The sequence below is a fragment of the Stomoxys calcitrans genome, chromosome 1 (assembly GCF_963082655.1).
Source record: "Stomoxys calcitrans chromosome 1, idStoCalc2.1, whole genome shotgun sequence".
Classification (NCBI taxonomy): Eukaryota; Metazoa; Arthropoda; class Insecta; order Diptera; family Muscidae; genus Stomoxys; species Stomoxys calcitrans.
The window spans coordinates 28,738,528-28,760,844 of record NC_081552.1 but is presented as its reverse complement, the minus strand read 5'-3'; the positions used below and the strand labels follow the sequence as shown (position 1 = coordinate 28,760,844).

At 39.4% G+C, this 22,317-nt stretch overlaps 1 protein-coding gene across 5 annotated transcripts in view; it reads right to left on the bottom strand.

Moving 5' to 3' along the window:
• The window catches only part of LOC106091398 (adenylate cyclase type 2), a 499,738-nt gene that overhangs the window by 71,600 nt on the left and 405,821 nt on the right, over positions 1-22,317 (bottom strand). For all 5 annotated transcript variants that reach the window (XM_059360972.1, XM_059360973.1, XM_059360971.1 and 2 more), the window contains 3 exons: positions 21,377-21,604; positions 15,534-15,661; positions 2,416-2,574 (listed from right to left, as the gene is read on the bottom strand). In XM_059360972.1, the coding sequence (XP_059216955.1) occupies positions 2,416-2,574; positions 15,534-15,661; positions 21,377-21,604 (515 nt within the window). The remainder of the gene's footprint in view (positions 1-2,415; positions 2,575-15,533; positions 15,662-21,376; positions 21,605-22,317) is intronic.

The following is a 22,317-nucleotide window of genomic DNA, read 5'->3' as shown; positions in this document are numbered from 1 at the left end:
TTTCTTCTGTCGGTTATCAGCTGTTACTTTTAGCTTGCTTTAGAAAAAAAGTGTAAAAAAAGTATATTTGATTAAAGTTCATTCTAAGTTTTATTAAAAATGCATTTACTTTCTTTTAAAAAATCCGCAATTACTTTTTGGGCAACCCTTATATTGTAATGGCTATATTCCAAAGTAGAGGAGACAGTACACCTCTGTGAAGTGTTCCTCTGCTGACCCATCTTTTTAGATCCACAGATCCCAAGCCTGCCATAATGCACCCTTTAGTTAGTAAGTTATTAATAAACTTTCTTACGGTAGAGTTGATGCCTACGAACTCCAACATGATTGACGTCGGTTTTACATTATTGAAAGTGCCTTCAATGTCAATAAATGTTACCATTGTATATTCCTTGACAGCGAGAGAATACTCTATGTGGCCAACTAGGTCGTAAAGGTCTGTTTCAGTAAATTTCAGTAATTTTACCTTCATAAAGAGTCTTCAGCATAAAGGATGACAGACTAATAGGACGAAAATCTTTCGCCTTCGTGTGGTAAAATTTTCCTTCTTTCGGCTTGAAAATGGCCTTCGCGTCCCTCCATCCCACTGGTATAAATGACATGCTGATACAAACAGAGTATATCTCTCTTAGCCAAGGAACCAGTTCACCAGATACAGCTTGTAATTCCACCGGTGATACATCAACTGGCCCTTATCGCCCAAAGGACTTTCGGCTCAGACACAATTACCCTACGACGAATGCATACCAGTGACAATCTTTTCTAGTGCCACGTTGTCCGTTGGAGAATTTTCCGGGAAATGTGTATCAACGAGTAGTGTTTCCTCACTAGATATTGTCCATACATTCTCTGTCTCGAGGACAGAATCTTCCTTAGCCTTCCTTAGAGACCTGAGAGGTATCCTCCACGAAGCTACAGAATTCCACCCAGGATTTATTTTGAGCCTTTCTCAGCTTGGCCTTATATTTTCTTAGCTCTTCCTTATAGAGTGATTTTGTGGTGCTCTTGTGGCTTTCACTTTGTTGAAGAATTTTCTGCTGTTCTCCCTTAGACCAACCAGTTATGGGGTCCACCATGGCGGTCGGTGTTTGACCCTTGGCTTGGCACAAGCGAGGTATTCAGGGCCTTTGTGATCCGCTTGACCATTATGTCTATATCCTGCGCAGTTGCCACCTCCTTCTCTGGTCTAGAATGGGTTGATGTGCATCATTTGTGCCGAAATTTATGCCAATCCGTCTTTCTTCTGTACAGCCGAGGGACCGCTTCTGCAGTATTTTCTCCAAGGCTGAAACTAATATTACGATGATAAGAGAAGCTGTGGTTATCCAACACTTCCTAGTTCCATATCCATGTGCTTATATCTTCCGATACAAAGGTAATATCTAGTACCTCCTGCCTGTTTCTGCTGGTAATAGAGGTCGGTTTATCCCCTTTATTAAAAATCGCCAGATTGCAACTTGTAATATATTCGATAAGCAGCTCACACCTTTCGTTGACATCCAAGCTTCCCCATATGTGATGATGTGCATGAGCATCACTTTCTACAATGAGGCTCTTCTTCCCTGCTGAAGTGTCTTCAACCAGCAACTTAAGGTTTGAAGGCGGCATCTCTGAATCGTGTGCCATATGTAGGGAAGCCAACCAGCAATGAGACTTTTTTATTTCAAGGCTGGCTACTACTGAATTTTAAGAGCTTAGCGACGGAAGAAGAGAAACATTTAGACTACTCGGCTATAAAAAGGAGGTGCCTTATCATTGCGCTTGAATCGGACAACATTCATTGATGTGTGAGAAGTTCTGCCCTGTTCCTTAATGGAATGTTCATGTGCAAATTTGCATTTACATATTAAGTTTTCGAGGTGTTTGAAATGGAATGTCATTGCTAGTATAATTCCCATGCTTTGATATAAACTAAGCCTTCTCCCCCATCAGCATTTTCCTGGAGGTAAATATTTTGTTTAACAACACATTTCGCTTGTATAAAAATGCATAAGACTTCCTTCAAAAAATCTCTTCCTTCCTTTTTGTTCATTATGTTGATTAAAGCGTAATAGCTTTTTCCTGCACACATCCGTTTCCCCAAGTTATCATACACACACACACACACACTTGACATCATATTTCAATAAGCAGACGCCAAAAACCTGAAAATCAGCTGCAATTTGCTATTCAGATATGATCCACAACACATACAAATAAATAGAATTTTACTTCTTTTTCATGCAATCCCTGATTCCCCACTTTTTGTTGATTTCCTTCTCTTTTTCTGCCATAAAAAAACCAATTTCCTGAAATACACCTTCGAAAATTCACGAAAATGTGCAAGGATGGAGCAATCAAAGCTGTCGTTTAAGAAAAATATCTCTAGCATATGAACAGTGGCATCGCTGTTAACTGCTCCTTGACTTCACTTACCCAGCAACACCGCCGCTCTCCATGTGATTTGCCAGTGTAACATCATCGCTCCAGACATCGAATTGCCATTTTCGTAAGCCCAAAACGCCACACAAAACATTCCCTGTATGAATGCCAATTCGCATATCGACATTTATGCCTGTAGCCTCACGTACATGTCTGAAATTACAAAAGAAGAAGACGAGGGATAAGAAGAGGAGAATCAGTAGAAATCAAGTGATATTACAAAGCTAATGAACACGACAAGGACTATCTCTAGGTAATAAAGATGGTAGAAATATTGAAATTAGAAATTGGCTGCTTCAAGGCTACAGATTTTGCTTCGTCGTCCACGAGTTTTCATTTAATTAAGTCAATCGTTATGCTAGACTGGCCAGTATGGTCAACTATCCATTGAGTGTGATTTGGTGTTTTGCAAACGACCGCTAAAAGTCGCAGGCTTATAAAAAACAAGTAAAAGCGTGCTAAGTTCGGCCGGGCCGAATCTTATATACCCTTCACCATGGATCGCATTTGTCGAGTTCTTTTCCCGGCATCTCTACTTAGGCAAAAAAGGATATAAAAAAAGATTTGCTTTGCTATTAGAGCGATATTAAGATATATTCCGGTTTGGACCACAATTAAATTATATGTTGGAGACCTGTGTAAAATGTCAGCCAATTCGAATAAGAATTGCGCCCTTTGTGGGCTCAAGAAGTAAAATAGAGAGATCGATTTATATGGGAGCTGTATCAGGCTATAGACCGATTCAGACCATAATAAACACGTATGTTGATAGTCATGAGAGAATAATAATTGCGACCTCTAGGGGCTCAAAAAGTCAAGATCCCAGATCGGTTTATATGGCAGCTATATAAGGTTATGAACCGATTTGAACCATATTTAACACAGTTGTTAAAAGTAAGAATAAAACACGTCATGCAAAATTTTAGCCAAATCGGATAGGAATTGCGCCCTCTAGAAGCTCAAGAAGTCATGTCACAAGATCGGTTTATATGACAGCTATATCAGGTTATGGACCGATTTGAACCATACTTGGCACAGTTGTTGGATATCATTACAAAATACTTCGTGCTAAAATTCATTCAAATCGGATAAGAATTGCGCACTCTAGAGGCTCAAGAAGTCAAGACCCAAGATCGGTTTATATGGCAGCTATATCAGGTTATGAACCGATTTGAACCATACTTGGCACAGTTGTTGGATATCATAACAAAATACGTCGTGCAAAATTTGATCTCAATCGGATAAGAATTGCGCACTCTAGAGGCTCAAGAAGTCAAGACCCAAGATCGGTTTATATGGCAGCTATATTAAAACATGAACCGATAGGGGCCATTTACAATACCAACCGACTTCACCAATAAGAAGTATTTGTACAAAATTTCAAGCAGCTAGATTTACTCCTTCGGAAGTTAGCGTGCTTTTGACAGACAGACAGACGGACGGACGGACATGGCTAGATCGACATAAAATGTCGCGACGATCAAGAATATATATACTTTATGGGGTCTCAGACGAATATTTCGAGTAGTTACAAACAGAATGACGAAATTAGTATACCCCCCATACGAAATTAGTATACCCCCCATACTATGGTGGAGGGTATAATGAACATTATTATCCTGCAGTAAATAATAACAATGTGAAGCAAGGCTAAAAGGTCATGCAATGCAATTGTACAATACCCTCCGCCATAGGATGGGGGTATACTATACTAGTCATTCCGTTTGTAACACCTCGAAATATTGATCTAAGACACGTCTCGACACTCTGGGTCGATCTAGCCATGTCCGTCCGTCCGTCTGTCGAAATCTCGATAGCTATAAATAGCGAAATCTCGATAGCTGTAACACCTCGAAATATTGATCTAAGACACGTCTCGACACTCTGGGTTGATCTAGCCATGTCCGTCCGTCCGTCTGTCGAAATCTCGATAGCTATCAAACGCGTAAAGCTAGCCGCTTGAAATTTTGCACAGATACTTAATATTGATGTAGGTCCTAGGGAATTGTAAAAGGGCCATATCGGTTCTGATTTAGATATAGCTCCCATATAAACCGATCTCCCGATTTGACTTCTTGAGACCCTAAAAGCCGTAATTTTTGTCCGATTTGGCTAAAATTTTTTAGAAAGTGTTCTTCTATAACTTCCAATAACTGTGTCAATTATGGTTCAAATCAGTCTATAACGTGATATAGCTCTCATATAAACCGATCTCCCGATTCGACTCCTGAAACCCTTACAAGCTGCAATTTTTGTCCGATTTGGCTGAAATTTTTGCATGTAGTGTTCTGCTATGATTTTCAAGAACTGTACTAAGTAGAGTTCAAATCGGTCCACAACCTGATGTAGCTCCCATATATACCGATCTGCTGATTTCACTTCATGAGTCCTTACAATCCGCAATTTTTGACCGATTTGGGTAAAATTTTGCATGCAGTGTTTGTTATGACTTTCAACAACTGTGCCAAGTACGGCACAAATTAGTCTATAACCTGATATAGCACCCATATAAACCGGTCTCTCGATTATCCTTGTTCGGTTCCTAGAATTTGAATTTTTGCTGGATTGACAGAAGTTTGACATGTAGAATGATACTATACCCTTTAACTAAATTTAGTTTGTATAAGTTTTTAGCAGAACCCATAGTGGTTGTATGAGTTTCCAAGAGAAGGCCCTGCCGAACTTGGCACGAACTTATATACCCTCCATATGGATCGCATATATCAAATTCTTTGCCCGGCATCTCATTATGGACAAACAAAGGATAATGGAATGCTATGCTATTGGAGCGGTATCAGGTAATTAATCGATTCGGCCCATACTTGGCTGGGATGTTAGAGACTATAGTAAAGGCTGTTTTTTTAAGAGCTATAGAAAAGTTAAAAAAAATAATATTTATTTGAATCCATAGGACGGTCGTAACTGCGCCTCAAATCGTCCATCCGCTTAGCCCGATTTCGGCATACTCTTTCCAACATTTCAGCCGGTATATCACGAATAAATGTTTCAATGTTGTCTTCCTATGCATCAATTGAAGCGGGCTTTTACATAGCTTTAACATAGCCACACAAAAATTAGTCCTTAAGCGTTAAATCGCACGATCTAGGCAGCCAATCGCCGAACTCGCCTTTCAATAAGTCCATAGTTACGCGTGCTGTGTGGCATGTGCCACCGTCTTGTTGATACCACATGCCATGCAAGTCAAGCTCTTGCATTTTGGGCAAAGGAATCGTCACGATAGCGCTAACCATTCACAGTTACGTTACGATTCGCAACATCTTTAAAGAAGTACGGTCCAATGATGCCACCAGCCCATAAACCGCAACAACTGTGATTTTTTCTGGATGCATTGGTGGCTCCAAAATCGAAAATTCTGCTTATTTACTTAGCCATTGAGCCAAAAATGAGCTTCGTCCATAAAATAGAAGAAGCTCGCGATGAACTTTCTCAACAAAGCTCGCATTATGATAATAAAATTCAATAACTTGCAAGCGTTGTTCGTTTGTAAGACGATTCATGGTTAAATTATAGACCAAATTGAAGATGTTTGATAGTAAAACAAAACACGAAACATGCATGAGCTGTTTAAACTAAATAAACTAAAAAGATAATAGCTTAAAAATCACCCTTTATAATATCTCATATTGTCTTCAGATGTATCGGAAGCAAAACGAGCAGCAAAAACTGTTAATAGTCTTGGAGAATTTAGCGATGCAGCTGTCTCGCTATCGAGGTTTTCAGGAGAATAGAACATATTTGAACCAGAAGATGCATTTAAATCAGAAAATGTCTTTGAACCAGAAGGTGTAACAACTGATGACAGAACTGATTTAGTTCCAATGTTGTTGGTATCAGTAATCATTTCGGTATTTCTTAAATTCGAATTTTAAACTTGAGGATCAGTAATCTCAAAGTAGCAATGACAATTTTGCACAAACAGCGGATATGATTTCACCACTGCCAAAAATAAAAAGCACGGCCAAAACAATATAAAATCCACAGGAATTTAAAGAACAATTGAATTATTTCTCACAGCTTTCTGGGTACAACTTGATTTTACCTTGATGCACGCACACTTTCTTGACAGACTTTCACTTTTGACACAGGTTTTTGACTGACTGATCGGTCTATATGGCAGCTATATCGAAATCTGGACTGATCTGGGCCAAATTGTTAAAAGATGTCGAGGGGCCGAACACAATTCACTGTCCCAAATTTCGGCGAAATCGGACAGTAAATGCGCCCTTTATGGCCCAAAACCTTAAATCGAGAGATTGCTACATATGGCAGCTATACCCAAATCTGGATCAATCTGAGCCAAATTGAAGAAGAATGTCGAAGGGCTTAACACAATTCCCTGTCCCAAAGTTCGGCGACATCGGATAATAAATGTGCCTTTTATGGCCCCAAAACCTTAAATCGAAAGATCGGTCTATATGGCAGGTATATCGAAATTTGGACCCATCGGGGCCAAATTGAAGAAGGATATTGACTGGCCTAACACAACTCACCGTTCGAAATCAGCAAAATCGGATAATAAATGTGGCCTTTATGGGCCTAAGACCCTAAATCGGTGGCTCGTTCTATATGGCATTAGAAGGGGATAAAAACCGCAGAAAATTTTTTCAGATGTTCTTCGTAGGTTTCGAACCCAGGCGTTCAACGTCTTAGGCGGGCACACTAACCTCTGCGCTACGGTTGGCGGGAGGTTAGGTTTTTTTTTATCCCGAAAGCGGGAAATCCGAGCCCTTCTCTGTCCAAGGACTATAGGCCATTAAGTCTCTCATCCTTCATTTTGAAGTCTTGGGAGAGACTCATTGACATATGTAATAGGGACCGTCTCGACCCTTTACTGGTATGTGGCTAACAGCATGCGTATACTAAGGGTCGCTTGGTTGATAATGTTTGGGCGACTTCACTTTGCCGGCCTTCCTGGACTCCAACGTGAAGTTGAAGTCCTTACAAGGTGCTCTGGTGGACTTGAAGGTTTCCCCTCTTTTGGTGAATTGGGTAGATACGATGCTGAAAGGCATCACTGGCGGAGGGCTTGATAAGGAAGTTTGTGACTAGAGGAACTCTGCAAGGACGATTTTTGAGGATGCTGATTCTTTTCACCAGGAGAAGGAAGCTGGGTGCTTTTAGGACATCTTTCCTGGAAGGGGTGGAGCTACCCTTCTCTTTGGAGGCCAAGCACTTAGGCGTGATTCTGGACCAGAAACTAAGTTGGGGAAAAAACACCGAAGAAGGGTCAAAAGGGTACTGGACCCGCTCTAGTCCTATCTCAACTTGATGGGAAGAAGTTGGGGCTCAAGGCCGGAGACGGTGCATTGGATGTTTACGGCCGTCGTTCGGCCAATTCTCACCTATGTTTGTCTGGTGTGGTACAAACCTCTGGAAAATTGAGGCCTTTGCAGGATGATCGAGAAGATGCAGGATACCGCGTCTCTGGGGCAATGCGAAGTGGGCCGAGAGAGCCGCTGAGTGCCATTCTCTATCTTATGCATTTGAACCTATATTTTGGGTGTGATAAGATGATTTTCAGACTTAGGGAGTCAGGTATATGGCTCTCCTCTAACTCAGACATTCATTCATTTTTCTGTTCTGCGGTCAAATCCGGGGATCGGTTTATATGGGACCTATATCTCATTATCGACCGATTCGGACCATACTTGGCATGGATGTTGAAAGTCAATACTCAAGTCTTTGTTCCAAATTTCAGCCAAATCTGATGAAAGTTGATACTTCTAATGGCTGAAGAATTCAAATCCGGGTATTGGTTTATATGGGAACTATATCCAAATCTGAACCGATGTAGCCCATTTGCAATCCCCAACGACCTACATCAATAAGTATCTGTGCAAAATTTTGAAGCGGATAGCTTTACGCATTCGATCGCCATCGTGATTTCGACGGACGGACGGACTAGATCGAATCAGAACGCCGAGACGATCCAGTATATGTCTACTTTATAGGGTCACAGATTTCGAGGTGTTACAAACGGAATGGCTAGATTAGTATACCCCCATACCATACCAAAAATTAAAGCTTCTACAAACCGAACAAGGATAATCGAGCGACCGGTTCGTATGGGATCTATATCAGGTTATAGACTGATTTGGACAGTATTTTGCACAGTTGTTGGACGTTGTAGCATAACGAAAATTGGGGCTTCCAGGGGCTTAAGAATTCATATTGGGAGATCGGTTTATATGGGATCTATATCAGGTTATAAACCTATTTGAACTGTACTTAGCACAGTTGTTGAAAGTTGTAGCATAACACCGCGTGCAAAATTTCAGCCAAATCGGACAAAACTCGGGGCTTCCAGGGGCTCAAGATGTCATGTCGAGAGATCGGTTTATATGGGAGCTATATCATGTTCTAGACCATACTTAGCACAGTTGTTGGAAGTCATAACAGAACATTGTGTGCAAAATTTCACCCAAATCGAAAAAAATTGAGGCTCAAGAAATCAAATCGGGAGATCGGTTTATATGGGCTCTATATCAGGTTATATCGGTATATAACCATACATTTGCCACAGTTGTTGTAAGTCACAACAGAGCACTACGTGCTAAATTTCAGCCAAATTGGGGCTTCCAGGGTATCAAGAATTGATATCGGAAGATCGGTTTATATGGAAGGTTTTTCTAAATGTGGACCTACATCAATATTAAGTATTCGTGCAAAATTTGAAGCGGCTAGCTTTACGCGTTCGACTGCTATCGTGATTTCATCAGACCGACGGACATGGCTAGGTCGACTAAGACTTAGTCGAGGCGATCTAGAATATATATACTTTATGGGTCTTAGACGAATATTTTGGAGGTGTTACAAACGGAATGAACAGATTTGTATACCCCCTATTGTGATGGGTACAAACATTTTTTTTTATCATTGAAGGTTTTCTTACAGATATTACGACTATAGTATTCTATTGGGTTGCCCAAAAAGTAATTGCGGATTTTTCATATAGTCAGCGTTGACAAATTTTTTCACAGCTTGTGACTCTGTAATTGCATTCTTTCTTCTGTCAGTTATCAGCTGTTACTTTTAGCTTGCTTTAGAAAAAAAGTGTAAAAAAGTATATTTGATTAAAATTCATTCTAAGATTTATTAAAAATGCATTTACTTTCTTTTAAAAAATCCGCAATGACTTTTTGGGCAACCCAATATTAATCATTTCTTTCATTCACCACACTTTGCCATACTTTCTTAGCCTTATTTTATGTCTCAGGGTTTCCAATTTTGTAAAAGCACGTACTTATTGGCTTTCATTTAGCCCTCCGGTTTAAAGTTTATTGTTAATAAAGTTTGACATTAAATAATGACGTTTGACCATGAGGAATGTAGCCAAAGGAAATAGACATCGATTGTACATTATCTTTGAGGGTCATCGTTAAATGGTGGTCGCTTTTAAGAAGTTTTCGTAATTGTAGTCTTCACCACTGCTGTGGTACAGGGTATTATAGATTAGTACATTTCTTTGTAACACCCAAAAGGAAGAGAGATAGACCGATTGAAAAATAACAAACGACTCAGAATCACTGTCTGTCTGTTTATCTATCTTTCTATCTGTCTGTCTGCACGTCTGTTAGTCCGCCTGTCTCTCCGCCTGCCTTTCTGTCTGACAGTCTGTCCGTCTGACTGTCTGCCATGTTAATGTTTGTACAAAGTATACATCTCAATTTTGATCCATCGTCTTCAAATTTGGCACTGGCATTTTTATATTCTACACCACCACAGTGGTATAGGGTATTATAAATTTGTGCAATTGTTTACAACGCTTAGAAGGAGAAGAGCTGGACCCATCGATAACTATATCGATCGGCTTAGAGTCACATCCTGATTCGATTTTGCTATGTCCGTCTGTCCATTTTCTCTTGTAATCAAGATTTAGGTCACAAGTCTTGTCCGACTGTCATAAAATTTTGTACAAGTCCATTTTTTGGTCCAAGGACGAACGATATTGATTTTGAAAAAAACAGAAGCCACAATTTTAGTCCGATCTTTACAAAATTTGGTATGAATTGTTTTTTTTTTGCGTCCCAATATGTGTGCAAAATGTTATAAAAATCGGTTCAGATTTTCATCCCATGTGGCCTTTTAAGTCTTTAATATCCATTATTTTGGTTCGGTCTTTACAAAATTTAGCATCAGGAGTTTTGTTCGGCGTCTTAATACGTGTGCAGAATTTCATCAAAATCAGGTCATCCATTCAAACATTTCACCAAAATCGGTCCAGATTTATGTAGCCCCCATAGGATGGGGTTTTACTAATTTCGTCATTTTGTTTGTTACACCTCCAAATATGCGTCTAAGACCCCATAAAGTACAGTATATATATTCTTGGTATATATATTCTTGATATATATATATTCTTGATCGTCATGACATGTTAAGTCGATCTAGCCATGTCCATTCGTGTGCCTGTCCGTTCGTGCGTAACATAACTCACTGTCCCAAATTTCAACAACAGCGGATGATAAATGTGGATTTTATGGGCTTACGATCCTAAATCGGAGGATCGGTCTATATGGCAGCTATATCCAAATTTGGACCGATCTAGACCAAATTGACGAAGGATGTCGAGGGGCCTAACACAACTCACTGTCTTAAATTTCAGCAAAATCGGATAATAAATGTGGCTTTTATGGGCCTAAGACCCTAAATCTTAATACGTGTGCAGAATTTCATCAAAATCAGGTCATCCATTCAAACATTTCACCAAAATCGGTCCAGATTTATGTAGCCCCCATAGGATGGGGTTTTACTAATTTCGTCATTTTGTTTGTTACACCTCCAAATATGCGTCTAAGACCCCATAAAGTACAGTATATATATTCTTGGTATATATATTCTTGATATATATATATTCTTGATCGTCATGACATGTTAAGTCGATCTAGCCATGTCCATTCGTGTGCCTGTCCGTTCGTGCGTAACATAACTCACTGTCCCAAATTTCAACAACAGCGGATGATAAATGTGGATTTTATGGGCTTACGATCCTAAATCGGAGGATCGGTCTATATGGCAGCTATATCCAAATTTGGACCGATCTAGACCAAATTGACGAAGGATGTCGAGGGGCCTAACACAACTCACTGTCTTAAATTTCAGCAAAATCGGATAATAAATGTGGCTTTTATGGGCCTAAGACCCTAAATCGGAGGATCGGTCTATATGGCAGCTATATCCAAATCTAGACCGATCTAGGCGAAATTGACGGAGGGTGCCGAAGGGCCTAACACAACTCACTGTCCCGAATTTCAGCAAAATCGGATAATAAATGTGGCTTTAAGGGGCCTAAGATCCTAAATCTGAGGATCGGTCTATATAGCAGCTATATCCAAATCTGAACCGATCTGGGGCAAATTGACGAAGGGTGTCGAAGGGCCTAACATAAGTCACTGTCCCAAATCTCAGCAAAATCGGATAATAAATGTGGCTTTTATGGGCCAAAGACCCTAAATCGGCGGATCGGTCTATATGGGGGCTATATCAAGATATAGTCCGATATAGCTTATCTTCGAACTTATCCTGCTTATGGACAAAAAAATACTCTGTGCAAAATTTCAGCTCAATATCTCTATTTTTGAAGACTGTAGCGTGATTTCAACAGACAGACGGACAGACGGACGGACATGTCTAGATCGTCTTAGATTTTTACGCTGATCAAGAATATATATACTTTATAGGGTCGGAAATGCATATTTCGATGTGTTGCAAACGGAATGACAAAATGAATATACCCCCATCCTTCGGTGGTGGGTATAAAAACAACTTAAAATTCACAATTAAAATTAAAATACCATCTGGAAGATCATGTTACACGGATGGATCAAAGCTAGAGGACAGAGTGGGCCTGGGGGTATACATTGAGAACACAGGGACTGAGATCTATTTTTGACTACCTGACCGTAATACGGTCCTGCAGACGGAGATCCGGGCGATCATGGAATGCGTGAAGTGGTGTGGAGCTAACGCGAGGACGTCGAGTGTGAACATCCTTACCGACAGTAAAATTGCCAACAACCAGAATGGTAAGTCTTGCAGTGTAAGAAGGAGATTAACGCCTTCTCTGAAGATGGCAAAATCCGCATCGTTTGGTTACCGGGCCATAACGGAGTAAGGGGAAATGAAAGGGCAGACGATTTGGCGGTGAAGACCAGTAAACTTGGTTAACCCGAAGCCTTTCGGGACGACGCAGTCCGAGTTAAGGGAGTGGGCGACGAATGCGCATGCGACATTGTGGAACAGCGAAACTTTCGGTAGGACGGCGAAAATCCTATGGGGGGGATCCAGATCGTGAGAAGACGAGGCTATTACTGAAAGGAAGTAAGAAGAAGTTCAGTATAGCTACGAGTTCACTAATGTAAAATCGGTGCGGCAAGTGATAGCATGTGTAGGGCATGCGTGGAAGATGATGAGACGTTGAAGCATTTCCTTTCTCATTGCCCGGCTTTCGCGTCTAACAGATACCGGCTCTTAGGTGGAGATACAATACCAGACATGAACCAACTTAGGAGACCGGTATAGAAAACAATTAAGGATTTGTACGTAGCACGGAATTCCTAGCTTAAAATTTTATTTTTAGAGTTAACTTTATAGTTTTTAGAGCGCACAACAAGCCGATTACTTAGGTGTATGTCCATGGTGCCATGGGGTGGATTAATATCTGAACCCTCCTTTCAACCTTACTTAAACTACGTACCCATTGAGTCAAAAAAGAGCTTCATTCATGAAATGGAAGAAGCACATATTTTGATAATAAAATTCAATAATTTGCAAGCGTTTGGTTGAAATATAGACCAAACTGAAGATGTTTGACAGTGAAACAAATCTCGAAACGAGCGTGTTTTTTTTTGTGGCTGCGAAGTCTATTAGCCTCAACCCATTATTATACCCACCACCGAATGATGGGGGTATATTCATTTTGTCATTTCGTTTGCAACACATCGAAATATCTATTTCCGACCCTATAAAGTATATATATTCTTGACCAGCGTACAAATCTAAGACGATCTAGACATGTCGTCCGTCTGTCTGTTGAAATCACGCTACAGTCTTTAAAAATAGAGATATTGAGCTGAAATTTGGAACAGATTCTTTTTTTGTCCATAAGCAGGTTAAGTTCGGAGATGGGCTATATCGGACTATATCTTGATATAGCCCCTTCGACATCCTTCATCAATTTGGCTCAGATCGGTCCAGATTTGGATATAGCTGCCATATAGACCGATCCTCCGATTTAGGGTCTTAGGACCATTAAAGCCACATTTATTATCAGATTTCGCTGAAATTTGGGACAAGGAGTTGTGTTAGGCCCTTCGACATCTTTCTTTAATTTGGCTCAGATCGGTTCAGATTTGGATATAGCTGCAATATAGACCGATTTCTTGATTTAAGGTTTTTGGGCCTTAAAATGCTCATTTGTTGTCCGATGTCGCCGAAATTCGGGACTGTGAGTTAAGTTAAGCCCCTAGACATACTTCTGCAATATCGCACAAATCGGTCCAGATTTGGATATAGCAGCATATAGACCGATATCTAGGTTTTAGGTTTTGGGGCCATAAAAGACGCATTTATTGTCCGATGTCGCTGAAATTTGAGACAGTGAGTTTAGATAGGCTCTTCGATATCCTTCTTCAATTTTGCCCAGATCGGTCCAGATTTGAATATAGCTGCCATATAGACCGATCTCTCGATTTAAGGTTTTGGGCCGATAAAAGAGGCATTTATTGTCCGATTTCGCCGAAATTTGGGAAAGTGCTTTGTGTTAGGCTATTCGACATTTTTATGCAACTTGGCCCAAATCGGTCCAGATTTGGATATAGCTACCATGTAGACCGATATCTCGATTTAAAGTCTTGGCCCCATAAAAGGCGCATTTATAATCCGATTTCACTGAAATTTGACACAGTGACTTATGTTAGGCTTTTCGACATCCGTGTCGTATATGGTTCAGATCGGTTTATTTTTAGATATAGTTATAGTATTTGGTCCAAATCGGAACATATTTTGATATAACTGATATGGGGCATAAGTTATAAAATTTTTACCGAATTTTGATGAAAGGTGTTTTACATATATACCCGAGGTGGTGGGTATCCAAAGTTCGGCCCGGCCGAACTTAACGCCTTTTTACTTGTTTTCTCATTTATATCTCCCAGGACGATTTTGTGCCCATGCTGTCGCGGCATGTGTACAAATAAGACTGGTGTTGACGAATTTGGCCCATTTGCGGATTGTGGCTAGCCTTTCGTTTCTCATTTAAAAACAGTAATGATTTCAAATCTATATTCGATATATAGATTATGCTGTCACAAAATTAACGACTGCTTTGAAATGTAAATTCCAATATTAAATATTTATGTGGGCTTCAAAGTGCTTAGAAAGAATCTTTTAAATTTAAATAAACGATAAGTCAACTGGAAATCCCCAATAAAGGATACCCTTAAGCCCAAAGTGTAAAAACAAGAGAAATATCATTGTTTAGGACTTGATTCCATAAGGACGTGTGCGTGTGTGTGTGTGTGTGGTTGCAAGAGTTTGTTGAGGATTTTTGCCTTTTCTGTTGACACTAACACCTGTAAATATTAAAACAAATGTTTGTCATGTCATCCGGTTGTGTGTCTGGTAGTTGTTCTTGTTGTAGTTCAATGCTGTTATGCTTTTAATCAAAGTCCTGTGCCATTGACGAGGATGGGTGACAAGTTGTTTAGTGTCACAACGTTAAGTAATATGTGTAACTTTTATATACATATGCACATATATCCTTGTTTGTCAACATTCAAAGCAGACACACCTTTGCTTTAACACAAAGAGATACGGAGACAGAAATCAACATATGCACATTTAAGTGTGTGTGTGTATGTGTGTTTGTGTTTGTTTGTATATCTGTCGGGATGCAATAACAATTTGTTTACATTTACAAAGTACACCATTGCCATGGACATCCTTCTGCACGTTCTAGTGTTCGTACAAATTCACACGCCCCTAAGCAAACACTTCTAAAGCTAATGTTTACAATTCCATGTGGAAATTCCTGTGTAGGAATTTCATCGATTCAGATTTCCAACCACTTAATGTTTACAGTGTTCACTTACCTGATGGCATCAATCATTTGAAGTCCCATGTTGACACAATTCGAAGCATGTTGTGGTCTGGAGATGGGCAAGCCAGAGACGCAATAGTAACAATCGCCCAAAATTTTTATACGCAGACAGTGATTTTCCTGTGAAAAGGAAGACATGAACGTTTTTAAAATTAAGAATTAACCACTAACTAGCCCACCCTGGCACGCTACGCTGTGCCCTTTTTTACAATAAACAAAACAAAAATGTACTTATATTTGTAATCTAAACTTCTGAACTGTACAATATTGCAAATAAGTTACACTCGGAGAAATTTGTGTGTAATATCAACAAAATATTTGGGGTAACAACAGATAGTCTGCTGGAAATGGTAAAGCAAACAAGTAAAAGCGTGCTAAGTTCGGTCGGTCCGAGTCTTATATACCCTCCACTATAGATCGCATTTGTCGAGTTCTTTTCCCGGCATCTCTTCTTAGGCAAAAAAGGATATAAGAAGAGATTTTCTCTGCTATTAGAGCGATATCAAGATATGGTCCGGTTTGGACCACAATTAAATTATATGTTGGAGACCTGTGTAAAATGTCAGCCAATTCGAATAAGAATTGCGCCCTTTGGGGGCTCAAGAAGTAAAATAGAGATATCGATGTATTTGGGAGCTGTATCGGGCTATAGACCGATTCAGACCATAATAAACACGTATGTTGATGGTCAAGAGAGAATCCGTCGTACAAAATTTCAGGCAAATCGGATAATAATTGCGACCTCTAGAGGCTCAAGAAGTCAAGTCCCCAGATATGTTTATATGACAGCTATATCAGGTTATTAACCGATTTGAACCATACTTGGCACAGTTGCTGGATATCATAACAAAACACGTTGTGCGAAATTTCATTCCCATCGGATAAGAATTGCGCACTCTAGAGGCTCAAGAAGTCAAGACCCAAGATCGGTTTATATGACAGCTATATCAGGTTATGAACCGATTTGAGCCATACTTGGCACAGTTGTTGCATATTATAACAAAACACGTTGTGCGAAATTTCATTTCAATCGGATAAGAATTGCGCACTCTAGAGCCTGAAGAAGTCAAGACCCAAGATCGGTTTATATGGCAGCTATATCAGTTTATGAACCGATTTGAACCATACTTGGCACAGTTGTTGGATATCATAACAAAACACGTTGTGGGAAATTTCATTCCAATCGGATAAGAATTGCGCACTCTAGAGGCTCAAGAAGTCAAGACCCAAGATCGGTTTATATGTCAGCTATATCAGATTATGAACCGATTTAAACTATACGTGGCACAGTTGTTGGATATCATAAAAAAACAGGTTGTGCAATATTTCATTCAAATTGGATAAGAATTGCGCACTCTAGAGGCTCAAGAAGTCAAGTCCCAAGATCGGTTTATATGGCAGCTATATCAAAACATGGACCGATATGGCCCATTTACAATCCCAACCGACCTACACTAATATAAGAAGTATTTGTACAAAATTTCAAGCGGCTAGCCGGAAGTTAGCGTGCTTTCAACAGACAGACGGACGGACGGACAGATAATTGCGACCTCTAGAGACTTAAGAAGTCAAGATCCCAGATCGGTTTATATGACAGCTATATCAGGTTATGAACCGATTTGAATCTTATTTGACACAGTTGTTGAAAGTAAAAATAAAATACGTCCTGCAAAATTTCAGCCAAATTGGATAGGAATTGCGCCCTCTAGAAGCTCAAGAAGTCAAATCCCCAGATCGGTTTATATGACATCTATATCAAAACATGAACCGATAACAAAACACGTTGTGCGAAATTTCATTCCAATCGGATAAGAATTGCGCACTCTAGAGCCTCAAGAAGTCAAGACCCAAGATCGGTTTATATGGCAGCTATATCAGTTTATGAACCGATTTGAACCATACTTAGCACATTTGTTGGATATCATAACAAAACACGTTGTGGGAAATTTCATTCCAATCGGATAAGAATTGCGCAATCTAGAAGCTCAAGAGGTCAAGACCCAAGATCGGTTTATATGACAGCTATATCAGATTATGAACCGATTTGAACCATACTTGGCACAGTTGTTGGATATCATAGCAAAACACGTCATGCAAAATTTCATTCCAATCGGATAAGAAGTGCGCACTCTAGAGGCTCAAGAAGTCAAGACCCAAGATCGGTTTATATGACAGCTATATCAGGTTATGAACCGATTTAAACCATACTTGGCACAATTGTTGGATATCATAACAAAATACGACGTGCAAAATTTCATTCCAATCGGATAAGAATTGCGCACTCTAGAGGTTCAAGAAGTCAAGACCCAAGATCGGTTTATATGGCAGCTATATCAAAACATGGACCGATATGGCCCATTTACATTTCCAACTGACCTACACTCATAAGAAGTATTTGTACAAAATTTCAAGCGGCTAGCCGGAAGTTAGCGTGCTTTCGACAGACAGACGGACGGACGGACAAGAATATACATACTTTATGGGGTCTCAGACGAATATTTCGAGTAGTTACAAACAGAATGACGAAATTAGTATACCCCCTATCCTATGGTGGAGGGTATAAACAAGAAAAAGAACAGTAAACATTTTCAGCTGTTTCCATGCGGTTTCCATGGGCTCAAGAAGTCAAATCGGTTTATTTGGGAGCTATATCAGGTTATAGACGGTTTTCAACCGTACTTGGCTATTGGAAGTCATAGCAGGTCACCATTTGTAAAATTTTAGCCAAAACGGATTTTGTGGTTTCCATAGGCTCAAGAAGTTAATTCGGGAGATCGGTTTAAATGGGAGCTATATTCAAATCTGAGCCGATAAGCGAAATTTCAAGTGGCTAGCTTTGCTCGTCCGACCGCTATCTTGATTTCTACAAACGGACGGGTCTTAAATCAATATTTCGAGGGGTTACAAACGGAGTGACTAGATTAGTTAACCTCCATCCTATGGTGGTGGGTATAAAACCGATTTGGGGTCTTGACTTGAGCCTCTTAATATCGCTATTACTATCGATTTGGCTGAAATTTTGCATGACATATTTTGCTATGATTTCCAATAACTGTGGTTAGTATGGTTCAAATCGGTCCATAACCTGATATAGCTGTCATAGAAACCGATCTGGGATCTTTACTTCTTGAGCCTCTAGAGGTATGTATTTGGTATGTAGGTACAACTAAGGAATATATGATGGGTGGCTAAATGATCTATTCAAAATTCGTACATTTTGGTACTTTCTAGATGTGCAAGAAGCCAACATATAATAGGTGACTAAATTATCCATTAAAAATTCGTACATATTGGTACCAAAAAGTGCAAAACAGTACGAAATAGCTTATCGGCAATTTGACAAACATTACCACAGTCTTGACAAAAATACGACATGTGAGAGAAAACGTACAAATTGTGGTGTAATTGGTACCTTGAAAGAATAAATTGGGCAACTATAAGATTTATTATACCCACCACCGAAGGATGGGGGTATATTCATTTTGTCATTCCGTTTGCAACACATCGAAATATCCATTTCCGACCCTGTAAAGTATATATATTCTTGATCAGCGTAAAAATCTAAGACGATCTAGACATGTCCGTCCGTCTGTCTGTTGAAATCACGCCACAGTCTTTAAAAATAGAGATATTGAGCTGAAATTTTGCACCGATTCTTTTTTTGTTCATAAGCAGGTTAAGTTCGAAGATGGGCTATATCGGACTATATCTTGATATAGCCCCCATATAGACCGATCCGCCGATTTAGGGTCTTAGGCCAATAAAAGCCACATTTATTATTCGATTTTGCTGAAATTTGGGACAGTGAGTTGTGTTAGGCCCTTCAACATCCTTCGTCAATTTGGCCTAGATCGGTTCAGATTTGGATATAGCTGCCATATAGACCGATCCTTCGATTTAGGGTCTAAAGCGCATAAAAGCCACATTTATTAACCGATTTTGCTGAAATTTGGGACAGTGAGTTGTGTTAGGCCCTTCGACTTCCTCCGTTAATTTGGCTCAGATGGGTTCAGATTTGGATATAGCTGCCATATAGACCGATCCTCCGATTTGGGGTCTTAGGCCCACAAAAGCCACATTTATTATCCGATTTTAATGAAATTCGAAACAGTGAATTGCGTTAGACCTGTCGACATCCTCCGTCAATTTGGCTCAGATCGGTCTAGATTTGGATATAGCTGCCATATAGACCGATCCTCCGATTTATGGTGTTAGGCCCATAAAACCCACATTTATTATCCGATTTTGCTAAAATTTGGGACAATGAGTTGTGTTAGCCCCTTCGACATCTTTCTTCAATTTGGTCCAGATCGGTTCAGATTTGGATATAGCTGCCATATAGACCGATTTCTTGATTTATGGTTTTGGGCCCATAAAATGCTCATTTATTGTCCAATGTCGCCGAAATTTGGGACATTAAGTTAGGTTAAGGGCCTTGACATACTTCTGCAATATCGCACAGATCGGTCGAGATTTGGATGTAGCTGCCATATAGACCGATATCTCGATTTAAAGTCTTGGCCCCATAAAAGGCGCATTTATTGTCCGATTTCGCCGAAATTTGGGACAGTGCTTTGTATTAGGCTCTTCAACATTTTTATGCAACTTTATGCGATCGGTCCAGATTTGGATATAGCTGCAATGTAGAGCAATATCTCTATTTAAAGTCTTGGCGCATTTATAATCCGATTTCACTGAAATTTGACACAGTGACTTATGTTCGGCTTTTCGACATCCGTGTCGTATATGGTTCAGATCGGTTTATTTTTAGATATAGCTATAGTATTTGGTCCAAATCGGAACATATTTTGATAAATCTGATATGGGACATAAGGTATGAAATTTTCACCGAATTTTGATGAAAGGTGGTTTACATATATACCCGAGGTGGTGGGTATCCAAAGTTCGGCCCGGCCGAACTTAACGTCTTTTTACTTGTTTTCGTATATTTAGGTACTCAAAGGTACAAAATGGGACTTAACGCAGTTAGCTAAAGCTTTCAAAATTGAAATACAAGTACACCTTGACTATGAAGTTGGGCGGTTAGAAGATAATTCAAAATCGTACGTTTAGATACTAAAACGTAAAAAATCTTACATTTCTTATGAATTGAGCTAAAGCACTCAAAAATAGGATACGGTTACTCCTTGACGGTAAATGGTTTTTAATTCGTGCATTTAGATGCTACACCTTACAAAATTATACTTTCTTTACATAGTGATCTTAAGTTTTCGAAATTGGGATACAGCTACACTTTGACTATTAATTTTGTGCGAACAGATGATCTTTTTTCAAAATCGTACATTTCGGTACTAAAGCATTCAAAATGGCATTCTCTTTAGGAACTGAGCTAAAGCGCTCAAAATTGGGATTAGTTTGTACCTTGACAATATATATTGGGCGATGTAATGATTTTTCCGATTTTCCCCTTTCTCTACAGAGGGGGACAGATCTCTGTACGCAATTATAACAACACTTCATAACCTTATAAACTCAATCACTACATTTGTTTTCGGAAGTCCTACAGAGAAAAAAGACGGTATCAAACACGGGCTTAGCGAAGCGGGCCACCGGGTTGGTAGTTTATACATAAGATGTACCTATTTTAGTACTCAGATTACCACCAAGTATCTATTTTGAACATTGAAGAACAGGGCCTTGTGGAGTTAAAAACCAAAACCTTTAAAAAAAACCTTTAAAAACCAGCATCATAAGACCCTTGCAATTAAATATTAAGTTAACAATTTTTGTGCCCATAGTACCATTTATCATAGTTATTAACCCATGCGAAATTTACCACATCACTGTAATGAACATACCCTTCATTTCACTTACCTGTGCAATTTGATCAAATCTTCCAAATAAATCATTTAAAGTCTTCACCAAATCACTGGCCGTCAATTGTTCTGAGAGTGGTGTAAAATTCACAATGTCCGCATACAAAATGGAAACATTATTGTGGCGTTGCACATGTAGCTCATGGAAACGGGTGGCCGATGAATTGGTTTGACCACCAGCACGTTGACAAGCATCGGCCATTTTCAGCATAATGCTGCGTTTGACCTGGACACGAAATGAAAGGAAAAAAGAAAAGTTACAACTTAAGAAGACTTAAGAGAGATAAAAAAACAAAAATTTTGATACCTTGCACCATGAAAGTCCAAAGTTTTTATACCCTATACCACTACAGTGATACAGGGTATTATAACTTGGTGCATTTGTTTGTGACACCCAGAAGGAAGAGTGATAGATCCATTGTTAAGTGTACCGATGGAGTCAGAATCACTTTCTGATTCGATTTAGCTTTGTCCTTCTATCTGTCTGTCCGTCTGTCCATGTTAATTTGTGTACAAAGTACGGGTCGCAGTTTCCATCCGATCGTCTTGAAATTTGGTACAGGCATGTTTTTCGGCATAGAGACAAAGTCTATTGAAATTGAAAAAAAAAAAATGGGTTCGTATTTGGATATAGCTCCCATATATATGTTCGTCCGATTTGCAATAATAATGCAATAAAATGGTTACTTGTTAACCGATTGTCTTGAAATTTAGCAGGAGGGATTTTTACGATTCTCGACATTACTGGTCAATTTAATAGAAATCGGTTTATATTTAGATATAGCTCTCATTATTATATTGCCCGATTTTTACTCCTGGAGCCAATGCAAGGACATTTAATGACCATACTGGTTTAAAAGAATTCAACAATAAAATTTATTTTTGAGTTTTTAGTGGCAAATAATGGGTAAAAATTGCTATGCTATTGAAGCTATACCA